Consider the following 21,827-nt stretch of genomic DNA (forward strand, 5'->3'; position numbering starts at 1 on the left):
TTCGTACCTCAAGGTTTGTAACTTTGCATACATTTTTGGTAAATGATCTCTTTTAATGTTAACTCTAAACGAACTACAGGGGGCAGAGAACAACTCCACTGGGCCTCTTAGGAAGTTTTGATGCCAAAATCGTTTTGCTGTTTCAAAGTAATTGCGACACCCTGAAACAAGGAGTGAAGCACAGCTCTTTGAAACAAGCGATGCCTTGGCCATGGTAACACATCTACAATGAGATTCTAGAAGGTTTAAACGGGTCACATCTTTAGAGTGATGGCCGTCAGTAGTGATATCTAAATACAGCATTTGTTGGTGTTTAATTCTGTGCAAGTCTGTGAAAGCCTGGAAGCTAAAGCGGTGTAAATTGTGCTAAGTGGGGTTTTTTTGTTTTTACTGGTATAACACCTCAAATGGTTGTCCAGACTGTAGCGGTTCCAGAATGGATGTATATGGATATATTTTTCTAAATTTGGACTTTTACAAATGTATATTGGGTTGTGGAGATACTGGGTTTTCTATAAGGGCTGTAAGAATCGCACAGTGCCAATGCTATGAAGTAGAAGAGGAATCTGCTCATTTTCAAAGACAGACTTTTGTAAGAGTTTATTATCAGAGTTGCATCTTAGTGTCTCCATTTTAAAAGCCTCTGCACCGGGGGAAGATGTTGCTGTTGCGTCGTCGCTTGGCAGGCAGTAGAGTTTTATTTACCAATCACCACACGGGGGTTTAAAGTGAGCTGTGTGCTGAGAGATCGTCCATTTTGAACAAGCTCTTCTAGAAATCCACTGGTGATACTGGGGTGCCTCTTAAGTGCTCTATATAATTAACATTAGTTTGACTCCATCATTTGATAATTTGCTTTGTAATATGCTGAAATCTAAACTGGGGAAAAACCTTTTGAGGGTAAAACAAATACTGCCCCTGCTATTTTAAGTCCTGTGTTGTGGGGTTGGAGGAGTTGTGAAGGCAGCACTGAAGTGCAGCCAGAAGGAAGGTCGGGGAGGGAATCGATCCAATTTTCTCCACAATTCCACCCACTCCACAATCTTACACGCCACTGCTTTAATAGCCCGCTGCACCATTACGACAGAAACGAGCACTCCTGCACGGTGAGCAGGTAAAGAGGCGATGAGGATGGACGAAGCTTTGCCATCCAAGATTCAATTCCTTTGCGGGATCTGCATGTAAAACCTTTGCAGAAATGTCAGATTGGGTGTATCGTGCATTAAATCACGTACAGATTTATACACAATCGTCCTCTGAGCTGGATTGGATGCTGATGTTTGATGAGTCTGCTTGGGGGAAACCACATAAAGCATAAAATCAGGAGTTGTTTTAATCTGTGTATGAACTGACATCAGATCGATGGTAATTCTATAACATTATTTTTCTAGCTCTATATATTGTAGTTCTATCTACTGCATCCTTATTTTCTGCTACTCTTTATCTTTCTTGGCTCGATCGATTTCCTCTGCAGAGTAATCTGACAGGGAGTCGATTTACACTCGAAAGAAAACATGCAAGACAAGCATGAGAACTCCTGTAATGTGCAATATATCAATTCTATTCTTCAATTATAGGCAAGACGATGGGGTTTGATGCAAAGACATGACAAAAACTCCACAGTTTTGTATCCGATCTAATCCTTACTTTGTGGAATGTATTGCAGTGCCTGGTGATGGATGGTCCACCCAAAAGAGAATAGTTTGTTCAAAGAATGACTCCTTCTTTATTTTCATTATATGGATGTGGTTGCTTTTTTTTGCGTGTTTTGCATTTTGTTTATTTATTGAGTGACTGTATTCGTTACAGCTTCTGCTTTTTCATTTTGTGAAATCTCTGGAATCCGGCATGGAAAAGGCATGACAGCTGTTAAGGCTCTATGAATAATAAAGGAAATATGACATCAGTATACAAATATGATGTAGCAATTTGTTTGTTGAGCCAAGTGAATGAGTTGACGACTAAACTTGACACGGAAACGTCCTCTGTTTGACTTTGATTTCACTGTTAAGTAAACCCGGCTCACGTTTGGTTCCAGGATGACCTCATGCTGCAGTTTGGAGCTGTGGTGAGCTCAGACTGAGGCCGCTCCCTCACTATCACCCCTTAGAAACCACCACATGTGTGAACCCTCACCAGGGACGACTCATGTTTCTAGTTACTCCCTCTGCCGTCTAACAACCACTAACCAAACCATCAGCTCTTAGCATCCTCTGGAGTATTTCACACAAGGGCTAAATAAGGACGGGAAAATAGCTCTATATCATTTGCTGCATATCTTCAATCAGTTGTGCTGAGTATAGAAAGAGCCAAAGAAGGACAAGGAGAAGGAATGACTGGCTGATGCATCTTCTGCCTTGGTCCACAAGGGCCTACATGGACCCTCCTCACCTCTGCATATAAAGTCTGGAGTTTTTCATTCCTGCTGACTCTGGCGTGGATCTGAAGGAAAGTGGACCTTCAGAAGGATTTCAAGGTTAAGAACAGTTACCAAAAGACCAAAACAATTAACAGTAGGTCTTCATTGCTCACAGATCTCTTGTTGTTTGCTGATGAAGTCTTGTTGGTTCATGAATAAGTTCTTACCTAACTCAAGGTTCCTTTCTAACCGTACCAGCAGATGTCCAAAGCGAAGCCTCCTCCTGGGTGCACTCTCAACATCAGCGATCCTCAGGTCCAGGAGGCTGCGATCAGAATCCAGGCGTCCTATCGAGGCCACAGGTACAAACACCTTCGGACTCTGTTGCCATCGAGTAAAGTAGAGTTACGCATGACTTTATGCCTCAAAACTGGGTTCATTATTGTGCCATATAGATCGCGCAAAGAGCTGCAGGAGAAAGGGCCCCCCAAGATCCTGCTGGAGCTCAAAGATGTGGTTCTTGTTGAGGGCAGTGCTGCAAAGCTAGAGTGTAGAGTCAGCGCCTTCCCAGATCCGTTCATCGTCTGGAACAAGGACGGCAAAGAGCTCAAAGACGGACCCAAGTACCGCTATGTTTTTGAAGACCCGGATTTTGTGGCACTTGTGGTTCGGGATGGGGTTTTGGCCGATCTGGGGAAATACACTGTCACCATCAAGAACCCCTTTGGACACACATCTGGGTCTGCTTGTATTCTAGTGGAGGGTGTGTACTGAAGTGCATCATTTTCCATTTTAGCTTCTTATTCGGAAAGAAATCGTGACTAATGGTGCTTCTGTGTGATATTCTCCCAGTGCCTGCCAAGGTCTCCAAAGGTCCCGCCAACATCAAAGCCAAACGAGGGACAACTGTGGTGCTTAAGGCTGAAATAAGTGGGGAGCCTCCTCCTGATGTTGCCTGGCTCAAAGACGGGGATGACATTGAAGAGGATAACAGGTGGGCTTGTTTGTAATGCAAACAGCAATGTGTTGCATTCATCTGTTGCGCTGAGTGTATTGGGAATTGATGCAGAATTCAATATTTACATGTTAACATTCCACATGCAGGATGTGTGCACAGCTAAACTTTGGGTACAACATTTCTTTAGAAACATCATTCCTGAAAATGGATTAATTACATTTAAATTCTCTGAAAAGTATTGTGATAAAGTAATTGTGTTTTTCAGGGTATTCTACGATGTTGGAGACACCAACACAATATTGACCATCAAAAATGCAAAGCTGACCGATGCCGGCAAATATGAAGTCTTTGTGGAGAACAACCTGGGCACAGACCAGTCGTCTGCCCGTGTTGATGTCCTGTGACACAGCTTCTCATGTACACCAAACACAATGACCTTCGGTTCTTGTGTATGTGCCTGTTTTTTTTGCCCTTTATTGGACAATATACTGATCTGTTCAAACATGTACATAACTTTTCTTTTCCTTTTTAGAGGTGCAACATTGAACTCTCCTGATATGGTATTTGTTTAACATGAAAATAAAAGCGGATAATTAGACCTAAAATTACACTAAATTGTCACATTTACCGTGTGATGTTGCCTCACTTCTGATAATTCTGATTAATAAGTCTGACCACTTAAACATATATGTTGGCTGAACATTATCACAAGTTAATCAGTTGGTAAGAGGATCATAATGTCAGTAACTCAATAAAATGTCCTTCCACAACACACCTTCCTCTTTTTTCCTCTAGTTTTAGAAAACAGGAAGTACGGAATATAGATTATAAAATTTACTAAATAAAATAATTCTAATTCTGAAATTAAAGTTGTGTATTTCATGCACAGATAAGACATGAAGAGTTAATTTCATTTCATTTAGTAAATAAGAAAAATACTATTATTTATTATTTAAACAACATTTTAAATACTCTATATTATATTATTACACTGTAATGATTACAGAGCAGCTGCATTCATAGCAGTCACGACTAAACAGCGCGCCCTTGCGGAGAAAGACGTAACTGTCCAAAGATAGTTTATATTTATTACGGAGGTGTGAGCACAAGGAAGACTGTCTCTTACTTCCTCTTTCGCCGGGTCGGTTTCAAGGCTGCCCCCGCCAACTCTTAGTTTTACTTTAAATTATTACGCACACACTTAATCACATACTTGCTGTAATGACAAAAAAGGAAGAAGTCGTCAGTCACTCCATTCTATGACTATATGTCGAAATAAATGTAAATATCGACCGTCTTTAGAGTTTTATTCATGTTTGAAGAACCAGAAGAACCAAATTAAAGCTCAAGCGAAATGTACCTTAAAACATTAAAACGCGATTGAAACATCTCCCATTGTTTAACATTTTAGTCAAACAAATACTCGACAAACGTTATAACGTAAGACGATATTCGCGAAAACACGAAACTTCACATCCTGCATTGTGGCTTTAAGAATGGGGCTTCCTTGAAACCGTCTAGTTCCATGTTAGCAAGCTCCAATCATTGATGAACTTCTTGGACCAAATTCAACGTAGAAAAGAATTAATTTCCGAACAAATTTCGCGCATTACTCCGTAAATACTTCTAAACGCGTACTAATGCTTGCGCTTCGGTGTTGTTTGGAGCGCCGCTTTACTTTCACGCAAAAATATGCGCGTTTTCAGACTGGGAGTGGCAAAATATAAATAAAAATTTTGCCATAACTCCTGGAAGTAACTTGTCTCCACCGTGTTACCGGCCCGTGTGTTCGAGGGGCGAATCTAATGGACCGTCCGTCGTCGATAATCACGCAAGTTACCAGAGAGGAAGAGGAGAATGCGACTTGTGAGGAAGGTGAGTTTGTGGAAAAGTTTTTGGGTGTATTCAGCTGCGCATGACAATGTCGGCGGGGCTCGAACAGCGGCGTTTTCACGGCGAAATACGACTTTGAAACGAGCCTACATGTTGCGTTTCACTGCTAGCAAAGTTAGCCCGCGCGCGGATTCAAAGTTTCGAACAATTTGACGAACTTTTTATTCGCTTATCGCCGGTTTCGCGCTTCGGTTAGGCCACCGCCGTTTGCTCTCGCCGAAGACTCTTTTTAAAAGCATACAAACACAGCGCTTTAATGTGAATAAATGGGCCATTTTGTTGCTTAAACCAAATATTTATGACTTGTATTATGCTAATCTGGTGCAGGGTTGAAGTGAAGCGTTGAACTAATGGATCTACACGGAGGGGGCGTGGTCACTTTGACAGCTCACTGTTATTGTTTTGGTGTTGAACTTGAGATGATAAAATTGCTGATGATCACATAAAAAATCAAAGTTTATACCTGACGGGTAAATGTATATTATCACCTTTATGTTTTTCTACCAGTATTAAATGCAAAGTAAATCATATATACGTGGATTTGATAAGATGACTTGTACTTCATTGTGCCAGAGGGAAAGTTGTCTTGTTTGTTAAGTGCTGCATTCAGCTGCATCATATATGTGAAGTGAATCCAGTGAATACCAAAACAAGGCAGAGAACAGGCAACATTATGTGCACAGATAACTTAACTCTTCATGTGGGCTTCATGTGGGAGGAAATGGCATGAAGCAAGAAACGCTGCCAGTGTTCTCTGTTCCTCACCTTTTGTGAGTGCTGAGTTTCGTCACAAGGTGGCAGTGTTTCCCAGGTTAAGGCTCGGGCTCCTGGACAAGTGGTCATAAGTCCAAAACCATGGCTGCTTTCCAGAAGTGAGGGGCCAGAGGAAGAGGGTGAAGAGGAGTTGTGTGGTCCTCAGCTCTTCTTTTATTTCACTGAATTGCTGCAATGGGAGTGTGACAAATCGTTCACCTTACGTAACCTGCCTCCATTATGAGACGTTTGCACCCACACTGCGTCGCCCTTTGTGAAGTTTGTTTCATGCGATTTGAACACACTCACCTCATCTTACCGCTGTGATACTATGTTACTGTAAAAGAAAAACATAAAAATGAAAAGTCAGCTAGGTGGGATTTGAAAGTTAAACGGCCATCATTTAAACCTGGGGTAATGTTAAAATACACCTAGTTGTTTCTGCAGTTCATGGCACTAGAGGCAAGCAATGGTATCTCGTAAACTGTTTAGGTCCAACACAAGCTATAGACCAGCAGGAAGCCAGTATGAGGCACTATGAGGCCATAGCACAATTTCAATTTCACAGTCCAAAGTAAACACGAGTGCGGCAGAACCATTCATGAATGGTCGTCCAAAAAACAGCCTTATAATAGCAACAATAATCAAAGGTCTACACTGAACCTGCTGGGTGTACGGTTGTTGACATCCTGGGGACTGAGTGGCCTTCAGTGGTCACTCTATTCAATGCCAATAAACTTCAATGAAGTTCCACTGCCATGGCTTGCTTCTTTTTCTGTGTAGAGCCAGAGTTGTGTTGTGTTGATTGCTAGTTTGGATGCAATCTCTATGCTCTAGCTCTGATGTATTTACATTTCAATCCATTACCATAATAACAGGTTTTTACTTCATTTAGGTGAGTTCATTTCCTCACTTTTTGTGGTTTGGCACAAGGCAGATGGAAGGTGAATATCTTTCCTTATCGAGATGCAAGATTGTTTTAAAACTAGATATGACTCCTCTGCTCATATGGGCTTGGTTACCCATGAACCTGCTCTGCTACTTGTTTTGGAAAGGGGACATGAAGCGAGTTGTCAGATTGTAACGGCGTATCGAGTGTCGCTGGTGTGTTGTAGTTGGCAGCAGGACCCCTCGTTTCCTTCTGTGTCTGGATAGGAATAGAAGCCGCCTGGGTACAGAGGCATGCATCGTCTCAGAGGGACCTAGATAAGCGCAATTTAAGTTTAGTCCTTTAAAACGTGCTGATGCAGCACAAAGCCCCTCCCTCATTGCCCGCTTGGAATAGCTGTAACCTCATTATCAGGGTTTGAACTTCTGGGAATGGAAGGTGTGAGGAATTTAAGGGCAGGATTGAGTTTAGCCCCTTCTGCTGTGGAGTTAGACACGTGTGTTTCATTCATCAATTAAACAAATGTCCCAGTGGTGCTGTAGCTACGACCTAACCGCGCCTAGAGATCAGCAGGAGATATGAAATTCCTGTTTGTGTCCTTTTAGTTGGTTGATGTTTTGTCGGCTGGTTCCTGGTGTTGAGGTTGTTGGTCTTGAGTTCTAGCAGCCCATGCACAAAGAGGCATGTTCGGGTCAAAAGCACAATGGGAGATGTGCTGACTGCAGATGGCAGTGATGTATATTATGAGTGGTTGGCGGTAATGTGCGGTTAAAGGTTAGCAAGCTGCTCCACTGCTCCTCATTTCACTTGTGCAGATAAAATAGACTGTAGGCAGAACATGTTCCCTGAATCATCACATCAGTCATCAGGAGTTTCATATTCAGATTCCAGATTTTGATCTCTTGACCCTATTAGCCCTTACTAGTCACCTGACCACAGAAAACACAAGTGAACGTATCAAGATGGCTTTTCATTTGCACCTGATGACCTCTCTTAATTTGGACCAAACCTCATATAACGAGGAGCCAGTCCTGTCTGAGCAGCCAGAGATTCTGTTTATGTTGACATTTGCCATGTAGATGTGCTAATTAGGGGAGGTTTGGAGTGACGCTGTGGGCCGAGGGTTTAGTTTCAGCGGGGGTTTAATTTAGTTGGTTTTCTGTGCATGCACTTGATCGCTCTTGCACAGCACAAACAATTGACTTGCTGGTTTCCTGTAGGTTATATGCAACACAATGCTGTTTTGTTTGTACGGCTCAGTGTAAGTATGCTGTGCTATATACAGCATACATGCATAGCCTCATCATTAACCGCTGTCAGCAGCTGCTCTGGCGGTGCTATATTAAGCTTGCTGATGTGTAATATCAGAAGTGGTAATGTAGTGGGCAGCGTGATGTTTTCTAACACTACAGGCTTCACCTGCCCTGTTCCTTCACACGCTTTTGCACACAGTCCTTTCATCTCTGGACCAAGAGAAGTATTCCATGGCAAGCACGCCGCTCTATAATGACCGCTCCCCTGCGGATCAGTCCACTTTCAGCATCTGCAGAATGAAGCGCTCAACTGGCCCAGACCCATTAAGAAGAACAGCTGAAAGTGGGTCAGGGAAGCAAATGAACCTGTGGCGAATAGAAAGGTTCTAAAGACTCGTACCTATAAAAAAACTCACCACTATTATTAGTGTCCACACAAACCAAAGCACAACAGAGACTTATAAACCTGATAGAGAGTGTCCCTTTATTTTATCTTGAAACAAAGTAAAACTGTAATATGATCTTCTGTTATAACTTTTTTCCAAATTTCATGTTTTCTATTTTGCATTTATTTTCCCAGGGCTGCGTCTTATATTTAAATTGGCCATTTGTTGACCTCGTGCCTGCAGTGAGTTCTATCTGATAACATATGTTTGTGTGCAAAGCAAAGGCTTCTTGAAATACACACACACAGGTTTTAAAAAAGGTTGACATAGTAATCCAGAGAGGAACAGGCAACAAAAGCTTTTATCATTAACCCAACAGGTATAAACATGTAGTTCACACTAACCCACAGATTTCCACACCTCCTTGCTTTTGATTTATGGGAAGTGTAGTTAAGTTAGTTTAGATTTCTTCTCACTAATAACTTTAAAAAGTCAAAATAACTCACATTCTATGTAAATGAAGTCATGCGTAGCCGGTTCGTATTTATTGACGGGACTTCATCTAATCATGTAAACGTTCCTGAGTGAAACATGTGCACTCGCTGCACATTTACACCAAAAGCGGGCCTGTGGGTTGAGAGGCTCCATGCCGAGGCAGCATATTCAGTCTGTCACACTAATGTGTTAGCTGACAGCTCTGACCGGCCGTCAAGTGGCGCCTAATTCGTCAGAGAATTTCTTTTTTCTTCTTTGTATCAGCCGCCTCTCATCACTCTCACACCAGCTGATGAGTTGTTTTCTCCCGTTGGTCGGTGCCAAATAACCAACGCTGGCTCTCTGATCTTAATGAAGCTCTAAAGACCTAATGACATGAATTGTATGAAATAGAAGCTGGACATACACACATACATGCGATATGCTCTTATCGAATGTATGTGTGTATGTAAACTGAGTAGCAGGAACCCAGGCAGTGTGTGTGATCGACTGTCCTACGTTTAGTTAACTACGGAATTGGAATTGTCCCTGATATCTGTTCTTTCAAAAACACAGATGGTCTCTTTATGTGTAATTACAACATCAGCAAATCCATCAGATCTCTCAAATGCTGAATATCTTCTTTTGCAATGACCTTGACACACTAAATTGATGATACACATTTAGCGACACCTGTATTAACTTGTATGCATTAACACTTGGTATGGTTAATGGTAGAGCTTCCCGTTGGAAACTGAGGGTTGCTGGTTCGAGTCCCTGCCGAGGTGCCCCTGAGCAAGGCACCGAACCCTCAATTGCTCCCCCCTCTGTAACCTACTGGGTGGTAATGTAATGTAAGTCGCTTTGGATAAAAGCGTCTGCTAAATGCTCGTAATGTAATGTAACGTAATGTATTTGCGTATTCATATCCTCATGTTCTCTACCTATCCTGTTGTGTTGTAGGAGCCAGCGCAGCGTCGCCGCCTAAGAAGCCTCGCAGCAGAGGCTTTCTGCACAGACTCTTCCACTGTCTGTGTCACAAGGACTCTGGGCCTCCTCCAGTGAAGAACAACGCCCCCCTGCTGGTAGAAGAAAACGGGACTTTAACAAAAGTAAGCAACGTTCCTCTCCAGACATCCCTCTCTGATATCATCTACTTCATCTTCACTGGTTTGTAAAGCATCTCGGGGTCAGCATGATTGATACTCTGGCAGTGCGAGACAAATACGCACCTGGTGCATCAGATGCGTTTATTTTGGCAGCCGTTTCAGATTTGCTCTCCGAGTCTGTAAACAAATGCATTGCACGGTTGAAAAGGACTGAGTGCTCGTAAATCAATCAGTGCCTCAGTGTCACGAGCTGGGTGGAGTTAGTAAAGTAAAGTAAAATCATCTAAACGTAACTGTAGTTCATAGTGTTTACGTCTTGAATCCAGTGGCCTTGAACTTCTGCTGCAAGACCTGAATGACTTGGATGAGTAACCGTCAAACTGAAGAAACTGGACCATAACTCAAAGATGATGTCATGTTGGTGTCACCTGCTGCGATTTTCATTAGATACTGTTGAGGTACCATTGGGCAAGGCAGCCAATTCTAACCATAAATCAGTTGTTAGTAGTGATTATGTTTCATTATTTCCTTCACACACACACTTCATGATGGCGTTTGTTGCTCATATGTCCTTAGTAATCTGAATTATTTTCTAAAAGCACAGTGTAATAATGTGAAAGTGTAAATGTTGATGTAATACGCTGAGTCAGTGTTTTCTCAGCTGGTGGTAAGAAATCGCGCTTCCTTACGTAATTTGTTTTACGTAACATTGTTGGATAAATGACAATACCCCCCATGGCTGTGCTGCGTTCTTTCTTGGAAAACAACACGGCTGGTGGCATGGATGGATAGAGGATCAACTGGTGAAGACGCTCTCAGGTGTCAGTTTCAGATTTATGCCTGAGTTCAGCTTATTATAGAGATTTGATATTCCAGAAGTTATTTGTCACGTCTCTCCAAGTCCCCAAAATAAATTGGTTGGTCTCCGGCAAAGGGGGTGGGTGGTGGGCGGTCGAGTCAAGTGTTAGTCTCGGTGTTGGTTGTGACACGCCGTCTTGTCAACGTGCATGCTGGTCGTGTTGCTGTTACTGTCAGGCGGGCTGTGGTCTCAGCGACTCCCACCCCCTGCTGTGTGAATTTCCACACTGAATGGAACCACTGTGCCCCTGCCCGTCACTTGCAGTCGGACTCTGCATTACCCGTAGAGAGGACGTAGACCGGATGCTTGCAGGACAGTGAGACAGTTGTCCTCATGTACCTGGAAAACTCTGAGCAAAGGAAGTTCTCTGGAAAAGGGGAAGTATCTACAGACGCCATGCCTGCCGAACAGGTCCTCGAATTATCCGAAACCACGGATTTAACCAAGAGTTTAAATGGAAGTGTTGATCTTGGCGTGACAGCCCTTGTGGACTATAGTGAACAGAATGTTGTCAGTGGAGAAATGGACTCCTCCATACTTTGTGTGGAACATTACAACATGAACGCAGGTTTTGAAGATGAGACAGAATCCTGCACATCCTGCAGGAGACATTGTGAGACTTTTGAGCGGTATTCAGCAAGCGAGGATTGTTTTGAATCTGACCAGCTCGTTGAGTGCGACACCTCAGGGTTAAGCCAACCATTTGATGAATGTGCTCAACACTGTGAGTGTTTCAGACCTTGCAAGTCCTCTGAGCACCGTGCTAATCATAGCATAGCTTACAAATGCAGTCCTTGCTGTGAACACCACTCTGAACACCTCCAGTTATTTCAGCAATGTAAGCCCACTGATCAACAGATTGAGCCTGATGTTTTTGCCGTAAACTTTGACAGTTTTGCGCATTGTGAAATGTCCGATTTGGAACCAGATTCTCCAGTGCAGCTTGGGTTATTACAACAATGCAACTCTGAGCCAGAAACGTCAACGGAGGACTCTGAGCAATGTGAAATGGCCATACCTGTGACTACTAAATCACCGGCTCTATTGGACTGTGGCCCTGGAGTTTGTGAGTATTGCCTAATTGAAAATCAAATGGACTGCCCAAATGGTCATCATGAGAGCTTTTCGCCTGAACAAACAGAGGATGAAGAGAAACTGGAACCCTGTAATGAAGATGAAGATTCATCACATTTCATCCTACCTGATGAAGTTTCTTTTGATGAAGACTTTGCTGAGGAATTCTCTGATGAACCCAGTGAGGAAAGCTTTTATCAGGACGTTGATTTAGACGCCTCGGCAGAGCACTGTGACATGTGTGAAAGCGACGGCTTTGGATCGAGCCAACTATATGAATCAACTCAACAATGTGAAACTTTAGAGCCGTGCAACCTGGAGAAGACGTCAAACAGCTCTGAGTTTTGCTCCGAGGAAGATTGTTCCTCTGATTGCTCTTCTGTGGAAACTAAATCCTTTCAGACGTGTTCCGATGGCGATGTTCCTTCAGAACCTTGCACCGATTCCTCTGGGGAATCCGACAAGGGAGCTCATGAAGACTCGTGTGATGAGCAGACGCAGTGGGAATCCTTTGAAGAGGACGAGGAAATAGAAGAAAGCAACGCTGATGGAAATAAGACTGAAAACAGGGGAACTAACGGCACTGTTGAGGTTGTAATGGAGAATTACTTTGACTTCTTTGACAGAGGGGACAATTATGGGAACTCTTATACGTCAAGGCGACAGTATATCTCCTGTTTTGACGGGGGAGATATTGATCAGCACCTTTACCTTGAAGAGTTGGAAGGGACCTCGCAGATGCGGGTGAAAGCCGATGGGGAAACTATTGTAAGGCCAATCAACGGTTGTGTTGATGTTCCTGATGAAGACTCTGATGGTGACGATGCAGGTGAGGCAGGTGAAATTGTTGCCTGTGGCACCTTTATGGACGTATCGCCTCATGGGTCAGAGAGAGAAGAGAGTGAAGTTGAAGACGCCTTGGCAGACGACCACTCACTCTATGCAGACCGTCCTGACTGTGACACAGAGAGAGAGGAAGACAGTTTTGATGGTTCAGAGGTCGAATATGAAGACTTGGAAGCAGACGAGGGTGTTGACGAAGACAAATCTGCCTTTGCTGAAACCGACGATCAATATGCAGAGGATTATGAGGAAGATGACAACTGGGAAGAACACGATACCGAAGAAGACAAATCTGCTTTCACTGAAGCGGATGCACTTTATGAGGAGGATTATGAAAAAGATGAAGGCGCCCCAGTGGAGGAAGGCAGCACGTCTGAGGAGCATCAGTCCTGTGATCATGAGGAGCGTATGTGTCCACCTTGTGCAGAGGACATCTCTGTTGAAGGTGACGCATATGAGGATGATATCTGTGATGCTCAACACGATGAAGCCCTTGAGGACAATAACGCTACAGTTGATCACGTGCAGAAAACTGTTCAGGATGGCAAAACAAATGACGAAGAGCTAAATAAAGAGCCACTCCAGGACGTGAACACAAGTGCAGATGAAGGATTTATTGAATGTTCAGAGAGGGAACCGTATTGGTCTCTCATCGATAATGACGACTCATGTGAGCCAGGCGTCGAAGACTACTACGCCTATCAAACGATAAGCATTCAGACGGCTGCGATGAATAGTTTAATCATGGAAGGAGACGGAACATGCAATCAATCAGCTGAGGAGGATGCTGCGGAGACGGAGGACCACGAAGGTCAAAGCCCAGAGGAGTGCGAAGCTGTCCGTTTTGAAATCACCAAAGTTGTTGAACTGAGTGAGCAAAGTAATTCTCCAGGTACAGAAGATGACTGTGGGTTACCTGAAGTATCTGGAGCAGTAAGACCTCCCGTAGGTATTATTCACAGCGTTGTCTCGGAACGTGACAAAACCGAGGGACAGGGCAACGAGGAATCTGAACAAAGCGAGGACTCAGAAGACGAGCAGAGTGACGACGAGTACTCTGAGCCTTGTGAATGCGAGTACTGCATTCCGCCAACAGAGCAGGTATTATAAGTCTTTGCACATTAGCTGGAGGAGACGTGAGAAGGGACTAAATGTGTTGTGTCCTCTCTCAGAGGAACTGTGGCAGAATCCTAAAAGTGTCCCAGAATCTAGAAAGTAAATGTGCCGTCGGGATTGCTGGCGTTAAGAACCTGCTCGGCTGTAGATAACGGCCAGACAACACTTGTCAGATTGCTTGGTATTTGTGTCAAGCTCGAAAATACATGCCCCGTCACTGTCCTGGCGCAGTAAATCACTCGACAGCCACAAACACAGGCGCGAATTACCCAATGTCTCTGGCACCTCGTCGGGCCTCGCCAGCTCCTTCTTAGAATGAAGAATCAAATGAACCAACACCGATCTCTGAGCACTTGTTGAAGGAAGCGGTATAGCATGGCGATATTTACACGCTCCATCAACGGAGTAACAGCCGTATCAACTGGGGTTTCACGTTACAGACGCACCGCATCACAGTACAATTCAGTCACCTAAGCTGCAAGAACACACACACAATGTATGTGTTAGTGCTACACATTCCGACATTAACTTCTTATGTTAAATATGTTGCAGCTGTTTTAAAAAGCAGTTTAATGTGGCGACCTGCACCGTGTTAGGGCTTTGCCTTAACTCTCTCTCTTGTCTTTCTTCAGGTTCCATCTATACCGCTGCTCCCACAGATCAAGTCAAAGGATGCGGGGAAGATCTGTGTGATCATTGACTTGGATGAAACCCTGGTGCATAGTTCATTCAAGGTAAGCCGGCTGCTGTGACCTACTTTCTCACACGCATGTAGCATGTGCTCTTACGAACTTTGACGAATAAACGACCAGCAAGAGCAAACTGGCCCGCTGTCTATAAATCCAGATACTTTGAACGGGGCGGCAGTAGCTCAGTCCGCTGGGCCGGACAGCTGGGAACCGGAGGGTCGGCGGTTTATGTTCAAGTCCCCCGTGTGGACCAAGTAAGCAGACTGGTAGCTAGTGAGTTGCCAGTTTGCCTCCAGAGCACTGCCGAGGTGCACATGAGCAAGGCACCGAACCCCCAACTGTTCCACGGGAGCATGCAACTGATTGCTGTCAGTTGCATGCAAAAATACTTAAATAAACTATCTTAAATCTTAAATCTTATCTTAAATCTTAAATCTTGAAAGCTTTGGTTGATCTCTGAAGCGTTTAGACTGGGTGCCTTTTTTTCTTCCTCCCTTTGCTTTTATGAGGACTTTATTTATTTTGGCTGTCATCGTCTATCTTTTTAACTTAAAGGTCATCTTTGATTCTGCAGGCACTCATAAATAGCTTGGATGCGCAGGCTGGGTGTCGTCTGCCGTCCACTGCCTTTTCTCACAGCAGACATTTTGAGTTGTCATAGCGCCACAGGTGTAACCAATAACTTTAACGACGGCTCCGCTCCACTTCATGCACGGAAGCGAGCCGTGTGTGTGTGTGTGTGTGTGTGTGTGTGTGTGTGTGTGTGTGTGTGTGTGTGTGTGTGTGTGTGTGTGTGTGTGTGTGTGTGTGTGTGTGTGTGTGTGTGTGTGTGTGTGTGTGTGTGTGTGAGTGAGTGAGTGAGTGAGTGACTTTAAAGTTAGTCCAACATATAGCAAATATTGCAGTATAATCTCAGCAGATCAGTGTGAATATGAAGTTCTCCTCACATTGTTTCTACAAATAAGTCTGATCAGCTGGAGACCTTTTAAGGCAGCAGTTAGTGAACAAAGTAATCAATGCCAAAAGTTGAGGCTCCTGTGTCACGACAAATTATGTAATGAATGCCATGTGCTCCCTAGTCCTTCTCAGGTCACAGACTGTCCTACAGGCTGTCACTGGATCCGGCCCCCAGCTATGTGTAAACAGGGTCAGGCCTTTATGAACGTCCATGTTATGAGCCTCATGATAGTAAAGTTAATTAGCAGTTTGACACACATGGTGAAGAGAGATGTGAAAACTCAATTTTTGAGTTGGCAAGGCTCACTGGTGGAAGGAAGCTTAGGGCTGCTCCATGATTTATCACTATGATGAACTCATTTGCAGCAATTCAATTTGCAATAAGTTCCTACTTGCATATCCAATAAAAAGAGCTCAGCACTTAGAGTAAACACTCACAGTGACATATCTTATGGTCTTGGTTGTTCCTCCTGCAAAACACACATCTGCACTGAGAGAAGCTGCCTCTCCTTTATAGTGACTCAAGCTGCAGACTTTGGTGTTGATACTCAGTGGGATCAGCAGTGCCCACTCTGATCCAATGCCAGTGTGCAGAATCCTGCTGAAGTGGTGCCTGAAGTAGGAAGTTATTTTCTGAACAGGTTGGCCATAAAAACTTCATAGGCCTGAGGGATGTGTGTCTGTCAGCTCATACAGGACATGTTGCACACTAGTGGCCACAGATCGAACGTTGTTGCAGCTTTAAATGCTCAGTTTATGGAATCAATGAGCTCCAGCTGGTCTGCAGTTTAACTCCACCTCTGCTGGGGACAGTTCCTTTGAAAGGCCTACAGGGGGCTCCATAACTCTGATTACTTTAGCATCAGAAGACACATTAAATACTGTAGTAGACCAGGGCACAGGAAGTGACACTGAGGACACACACACACACATTTAGATTATTATACTACATTTGATTATATTGCATCTATTAATAAATGCTCTCATGTTTTAAGATGTGTGCCTGTGTGTGTGTGCATAATTGCCTTAACTCATACATGCAAGGCAACTGGTGATCTCTCTGCAATACCTCATAGTTTACCCATTTAGGTCAGTGTACATATATCCTGTACATACATGTATGTATCTATACTATAAGTCCGTATATAGAATGCGCTCATGGTGCTCCCATATCTGCAGGCACGTTTCTGGTGCGATCTGCCTCAGTGATATTTATATGGGGGTGGAGTCGATATCACATGAGCCGTTTATTTACAGTGTGCTGGTATTTAGAAGCTGCTGGCGTTGCTTCTTGACTCGAAGGCGACTCGTCTTCACTTGTGATTTGTCGCCGCCCGTGACTTCATGAGGAAACCTAACAGTCAGTGGTTGATCCTGTTCAACATCTCTGCTCTTCTCCCCAACAGCCAGTGAACAACGCTGATTTTATCATTCCAGTGGAGATTGATGGAACAGTTCATCAGGTAAGCACTCACCGTACTGAACCTCATGTTGCTAACTGTCGCCACTAAACTGTGCCAAAGCATTCAGTCCCACCTGGAAGTCCCACCTAGACTCACATGCAATAATAAAGAGCCATCAAACAGAACCCTGGGCTCAGTTTGCTCTGGAGCCTCTGTGCTGCTCTGTGTTACCTGACAGAGCTGCAGCTCCTCTGTTGACGGCTCTAAGCAGCAGGTGGCTATTTCAGTGTCCTGACGAAATGAGGAAACCCTGGCCGACTTCTCAGAAATCACTGGCCCATCAATCTCGGGGCTGCGGCGCACATTATGCCCCCCCGCCCGTCGGTGCCGGGGGCGACAGCCCCGACGGCTTTAGATGGTAACTGAACCCCGGGGGGCCGCCGGGCAGCCCAGAACAGAAGACCGAGGAGCCTTGTTGTCCGAAGGGCTTGGGTCTGTTTCAAGTAATCCAGGATAGGCTCGTTAAATAGTGGGAAAGCCTATTCAGGATGACTTGGTTCAGAAACAAGGCCGCCAACGTCTCACAGGGAGAAGAGATGAAGGATGTCTAACAAAATGAGCTCATATTCTACTGCTGCTTCCACTACATGTCTCAATAAGCATCTCATGGATCGGTTCTGTTTTAATTTAGCACTCGATCCAGTCATGTGAGATGTTTCCACCTGCAGGATCATAACTGTTGGATCCACTCTCGTATACGTTTGGTGTTTTCCTGATCCCCTCTCTGCTTGGTTGTCGTCTCTGAGCCTCTCCTCCTCCCTGCAGGTCTACGTGTTAAAGAGACCGCATGTTGACGAGTTCCTCAAGAGGATGGGAGAAATGTTTGAGTGTGTTTTATTCACCGCAAGCTTATCCAAGGTCAGTCTCACACACACACACACACACACACACAGCAGGACAGTTGTTCACAAATGTTTCTCAGCCTGACGGTGGAAGGAGATCCGTGAAGTTTCATAACATTATGTTTAGAGTTACTGGAGCCTGCAGGTGATTGATGTTCGTCCTTACGTCCTTACATGTCCACGTCTCACACATAAACACATATTTATGGAACATGTCAGACAGTCGCGCTGACGTCCATTCCCGCCCTGAACTTTGACCTCTAACATTTCCACTGAACTCCCTGAGCTGTGACCTTTAGTCTGACTTTTCAGAGCTCACTTATGTATTCATGCGAATGTGCTGAGTCACTTAAAGACACTGGAGTGGAACATTTTTACTGTTATTTGGACCAGCGTTCAATTTAAAGTGATTGACAGCTCAGTCTTCTTCTTCCCTCAGTATGCAGATCCTGTGTCAGACCTCCTGGATAAGTGGGGGGCTTTTCGGAGCCGTCTCTTCAGGGAGTCGTGCGTCTTCCACAAAGGAAACTACGTCAAAGACCTGAGCCGGTTAGGACGCGACCTCAACAAGGTCATCATCATCGACAACTCCCCGGCCTCCTACGTCTTCCACCCTGACAACGCAGTACGCCACCTTCATCTCCTCTTCTCCTCCTCTCCTCTCCGTCACCTAAAAGGACACTTCTCTAACCTCACCATGTCCTCCTCTCTTGACTCCTCCAGGTTCCCGTAGCTTCCTGGTTTGATGACATGTCGGACACCGAGCTCCTGGATCTCCTCCCCTTCTTTGAGAGACTGAGCAAAGTGGACGATGTCTACGATATTCTCAATCAGCAGAGGACTGAGAGTTAACAGAGTCGGGATGGGGGGGGGGGGGGGGGAACTGTAGTGTAAAGTAATCAACCAGCGGCTATGATCACGGCGGGGCCACGGGGGGCTCATGGTGCTTCAGGCTCCACGCTGCTTCCCCACTACAAGGACCACACTGCAAAACATAAAGCCTGTAGTAGTAAGTTATTTAATCTGCTGTTCCATGGGTTTAGATCCCAGTAGAGAGAAACCTAACCACCGCTCCAGTTTAAGAGTTTAAAGACTGAATATGAGATTAAATGACTTGTAGCCATACTTTTGCAGTGCAGCTAGTGTGTTGTTGTTGTTGTTGTTGTTGTTGTTGCAGTATTTGAGAGTATCAACGTTTGTTCCATAAATGCAAATCAATCATTTCCCCTTTTCTTGTATAAATGTAGCAGTCGGATGCTTTTCCTTCTTGAAAGCTTGAAATTCAGACGGACTGAATTCTCTGTGTTGTTGTTGTTTGGTTGTGTACAGTGTGTGTGTGTGTGTGTGTAGGCTTAGTTACTGTGCAGGAGGTTTAACGTCACAGAGTCCATCCAGCTCAGTTTAGTGCCTTACTGTACCGGTGTTCCTCACTGGTATCTGTTCCTTTAATCAGCAGCCAAACCTTCAGGCTCTGTTCCCTTTAACAGACGGTCTCTGTCATCATGTTATCATATATTGTGACGTATTTCATGTTTGCAGCTTTGCTGTGCCTCAAACACTACGCACTTAAGGAACAGCCGCCTTCCTTCTTCCTTTGTAAGCGTTGAGCGAACACAATCTGTGTTTGTAGTAGAGATGGAGGAGAAACCGTCTCATTGGTCGTTGAGTAGCCCTGAACCCTTGAGTAGCACCGGGTTTCCCTCCGTGGTAACAGGACTGGAATCAGTTTACTAACGTGTAATAACGCTTTAGGACGACGCCTTGTGTCCCAGCATTTCTTATTCAACCTGACCCCACGTGTAAAGAGTGTCACACACTCTTTGTGTAAAGAGTGTCACACACTCTTTACAGATGTGTGGAGGTTAGTTTTGTACATATGCAGTTTATATGTAAGAGCGTTGTTTTGATTTGGGTTTAATGTTGTTTTACCTGCAGTATGTAGATGTGTGTGTGTGTGTGTGTGTATGTGTGTTGCAGTACAGTTTCCTGCCTGTCGGTGTGTGTGCAGGGGGCAGCTGGGACATTTAGGCCTCCAGGTGACCCCAGCCAGATGTTTCTACAGCACATAGTGTGTGTTTGTGATATCTGATGTTCACCTTAACACACACACATTAGAACGATATGTAAAGGAGCAAACATATGGAAAAATGTATAGATAGTCAAAAGTCAAGTTGGGACTGAAGGTGATGTGTGTGTGTGTGCGTGTTAATGAGGCCTTCACTGCTCTGTAACCTGCAGATGTGTGTGTCCTGTTAGAGAAGTTTAACATTTGATTGACACTTTGATGCCTGCGTCTGTCAGTGAACTTGAATCTTTAAGCTTTTCTTCCTGTATGACATTCTGTCCAGTCGAGATGGTGCGTATGTGTGTGTGTGGGTTTCGGTGTGTTTGCGCGAGACATAATTTTGAAATCAATAAAAATGAAATAAGAGATCCTAACCTTTTGTTGAAATAACAATTTAACTTTTTTTTTACTGTCTGCAACAATAAAGAGTATTAAAGAGTAAGGAGTGATGGAGGAATGAGAGAGTTTGCTGCTGATAAACAGTGAATGTTCTGTGTTTAAAAAAAGAGAGAGAGGAGGACAGAGATATTTGTACCTTGCATCAATAAAGCATGTTTTATTGAAACAGGTCAGAGTTCACTGCACTTCTTTTCTCACGTAACACAACGATGCTAAAGACAACATGGCCGCAGTGAAAACAGCTCAAATGGAAAAATGGAATATGGAGCAGACTTCACATGAAAACAACTTTGATTCTCCGTTAAGTTCAAATGTTCAAAGCTACGCCACTCAAACTAATAAAGCCCCGATTCTCAACCGAGGTCATCAAGTAACGTTTCTACGTCTTTTTCTAGAATTACCAGATGTTTTGGCCCAATGTATTTACATTACAAGCCGCTTACTGCTAAACACAACTTCTCTCCATTCAAACTTTAGTTTTCATCAAAACATAAAAAAAAAAAGAATTCTATACAATGGACGCGATGAAAAACAAAGATGGATTATTAAATATGTTGCTTTGCAGATTCGCCCTTAACTTCTGACAAATGAGGCCTGAAGACGTGAAGCTGGTGTAGAAGATAATATATAAAATAACTCATGTGGCCTCTGCATCACTGATTTACTTTTCTTTCATGTTGAACTGAGAATCAGAACGTTTACATGCACATTAACACTTTAATAATACTCAGATTGAGGCGATGTATCAATTTAGTTTTTTCAAAATCTCATGTAAACAATCACAGTGAAGCTGGGAACAGTAAATCGAATGATTCAGGGATGTAAATGTTATTAACCGACTCTTAAACATGCATTTCCCCCCCTGGTTCAGTCTGTAGACACTCAGTGAGCCTAATATTAGTAAAGACAACACATCCATAGGGTAATGTGCTTGTAAATGTACATAAATATACGGATTAGTAAGGAGCCATCAAATGGAGAGGAACAATCCCCAGGCTTTGTGTGTGATGTTTGAAAACAAATTGACTTAGTAAGTGTGAAATCAAAGTTTGAACAAGTTCAACATGGAGACAAACTGACAAACTCCTCTGTAACCCTATAGTCCATGTGTCCGCATCAGAAGAAACTCAAAAAGCCGATAACACTGTTAATCTGCAACAACACCATGAAATAGGATGAGAATATATGATGATGATGATGATGATGATGAAGATGTAATATACGTATGTGCACTGCAGCTGGGTTGACTTTGAGTTCTATATCAAACCCTGAACACAACACAAAGTTACAAAATTGAACCATAAAGTTGGGTCTATCTCTTTAGCTGCTTTGATCTTTACACGAACCAAAGCTGAAGCCAAATCACTTTTCACTCCACTCACCGCCTTATTTACACTGAAACTGCAGCTCTGCTCTACAGCTAACACACGTTTGTCTTCACAAAAG

At 43.8% G+C, this 21,827-nt stretch overlaps 2 protein-coding genes across 2 annotated transcripts; both read left to right on the plus strand.

Annotated features, from left to right (window-relative positions):
- Positions 1-2,620: 2,620 nt before the first annotated feature.
- Positions 2,621-3,721, plus strand: LOC143008655 (SPEG neighbor protein-like). Its single transcript, XM_076160514.1, has 4 exons — positions 2,621-2,721; positions 2,815-3,122; positions 3,212-3,353; positions 3,583-3,721. The coding sequence occupies exons 1-4, from the start codon at positions 2,621-2,623 to the stop codon at positions 3,719-3,721; spliced, it is 690 nt and encodes a 229-aa protein (XP_076016629.1).
- A 1,066-nt stretch (positions 3,722-4,787) lies between these two features.
- Positions 4,788-20,550, plus strand: ctdsp1 (CTD (carboxy-terminal domain, RNA polymerase II, polypeptide A) small phosphatase 1). The gene is made up of 7 exons (XM_076160547.1): positions 4,788-5,192; positions 9,929-10,077; positions 14,599-14,700; positions 17,019-17,075; positions 17,841-17,933; positions 18,357-18,542; positions 18,641-20,550. Exons 1-7 carry the CDS (start codon positions 5,123-5,125, stop codon positions 18,767-18,769), a joined length of 786 nt encoding a protein of 261 aa, XP_076016662.1. The 5' UTR covers positions 4,788-5,122; the 3' UTR covers positions 18,770-20,550.
- Positions 20,551-21,827: the final 1,277 nt, after the last annotated feature.

The sequence above is a fragment of the Genypterus blacodes genome, unplaced genomic scaffold (assembly GCF_046128005.1).
Source record: "Genypterus blacodes isolate CSIRO-AG114 ecotype Tasmania unplaced genomic scaffold, CSIRO-AGI_Gbla_v1 ptg000106l_1, whole genome shotgun sequence".
NCBI lineage: Eukaryota > Metazoa > Chordata > Actinopteri > Ophidiiformes > Ophidiidae > Genypterus > Genypterus blacodes.

Excerpts from the sequence above, each read along its gene's own strand:
- ctdsp1 (XM_076160547.1), top strand. The coding sequence starts at position 5,123 with ATGGACCGTCCGTCGTCGATAATCACGCAAGTTACCAGAGAGGAAGAG. Across the intron at positions 5,193-9,928 it reads GAATGCGACTTGTGAGGAAG|GAGCCAGCGCAGCGTCGCCG; the intron begins GTGAGTTTGTGG and ends GTTGTGTTGTAG. Across the intron at positions 14,701-17,018 it reads TGGTGCATAGTTCATTCAAG|CCAGTGAACAACGCTGATTT; the intron begins GTAAGCCGGCTG and ends TCTCCCCAACAG.
- LOC143008655 (XM_076160514.1), top strand. The coding sequence starts at position 2,621 with ATGTCCAAAGCGAAGCCTCCTCCTGGGTGCACTCTCAACATCAGCGAT. Across the intron at positions 2,722-2,814 it reads GCGTCCTATCGAGGCCACAG|ATCGCGCAAAGAGCTGCAGG; the intron begins GTACAAACACCT and ends TGTGCCATATAG. Across the intron at positions 3,123-3,211 it reads TGCTTGTATTCTAGTGGAGG|TGCCTGCCAAGGTCTCCAAA; the intron begins GTGTGTACTGAA and ends ATATTCTCCCAG.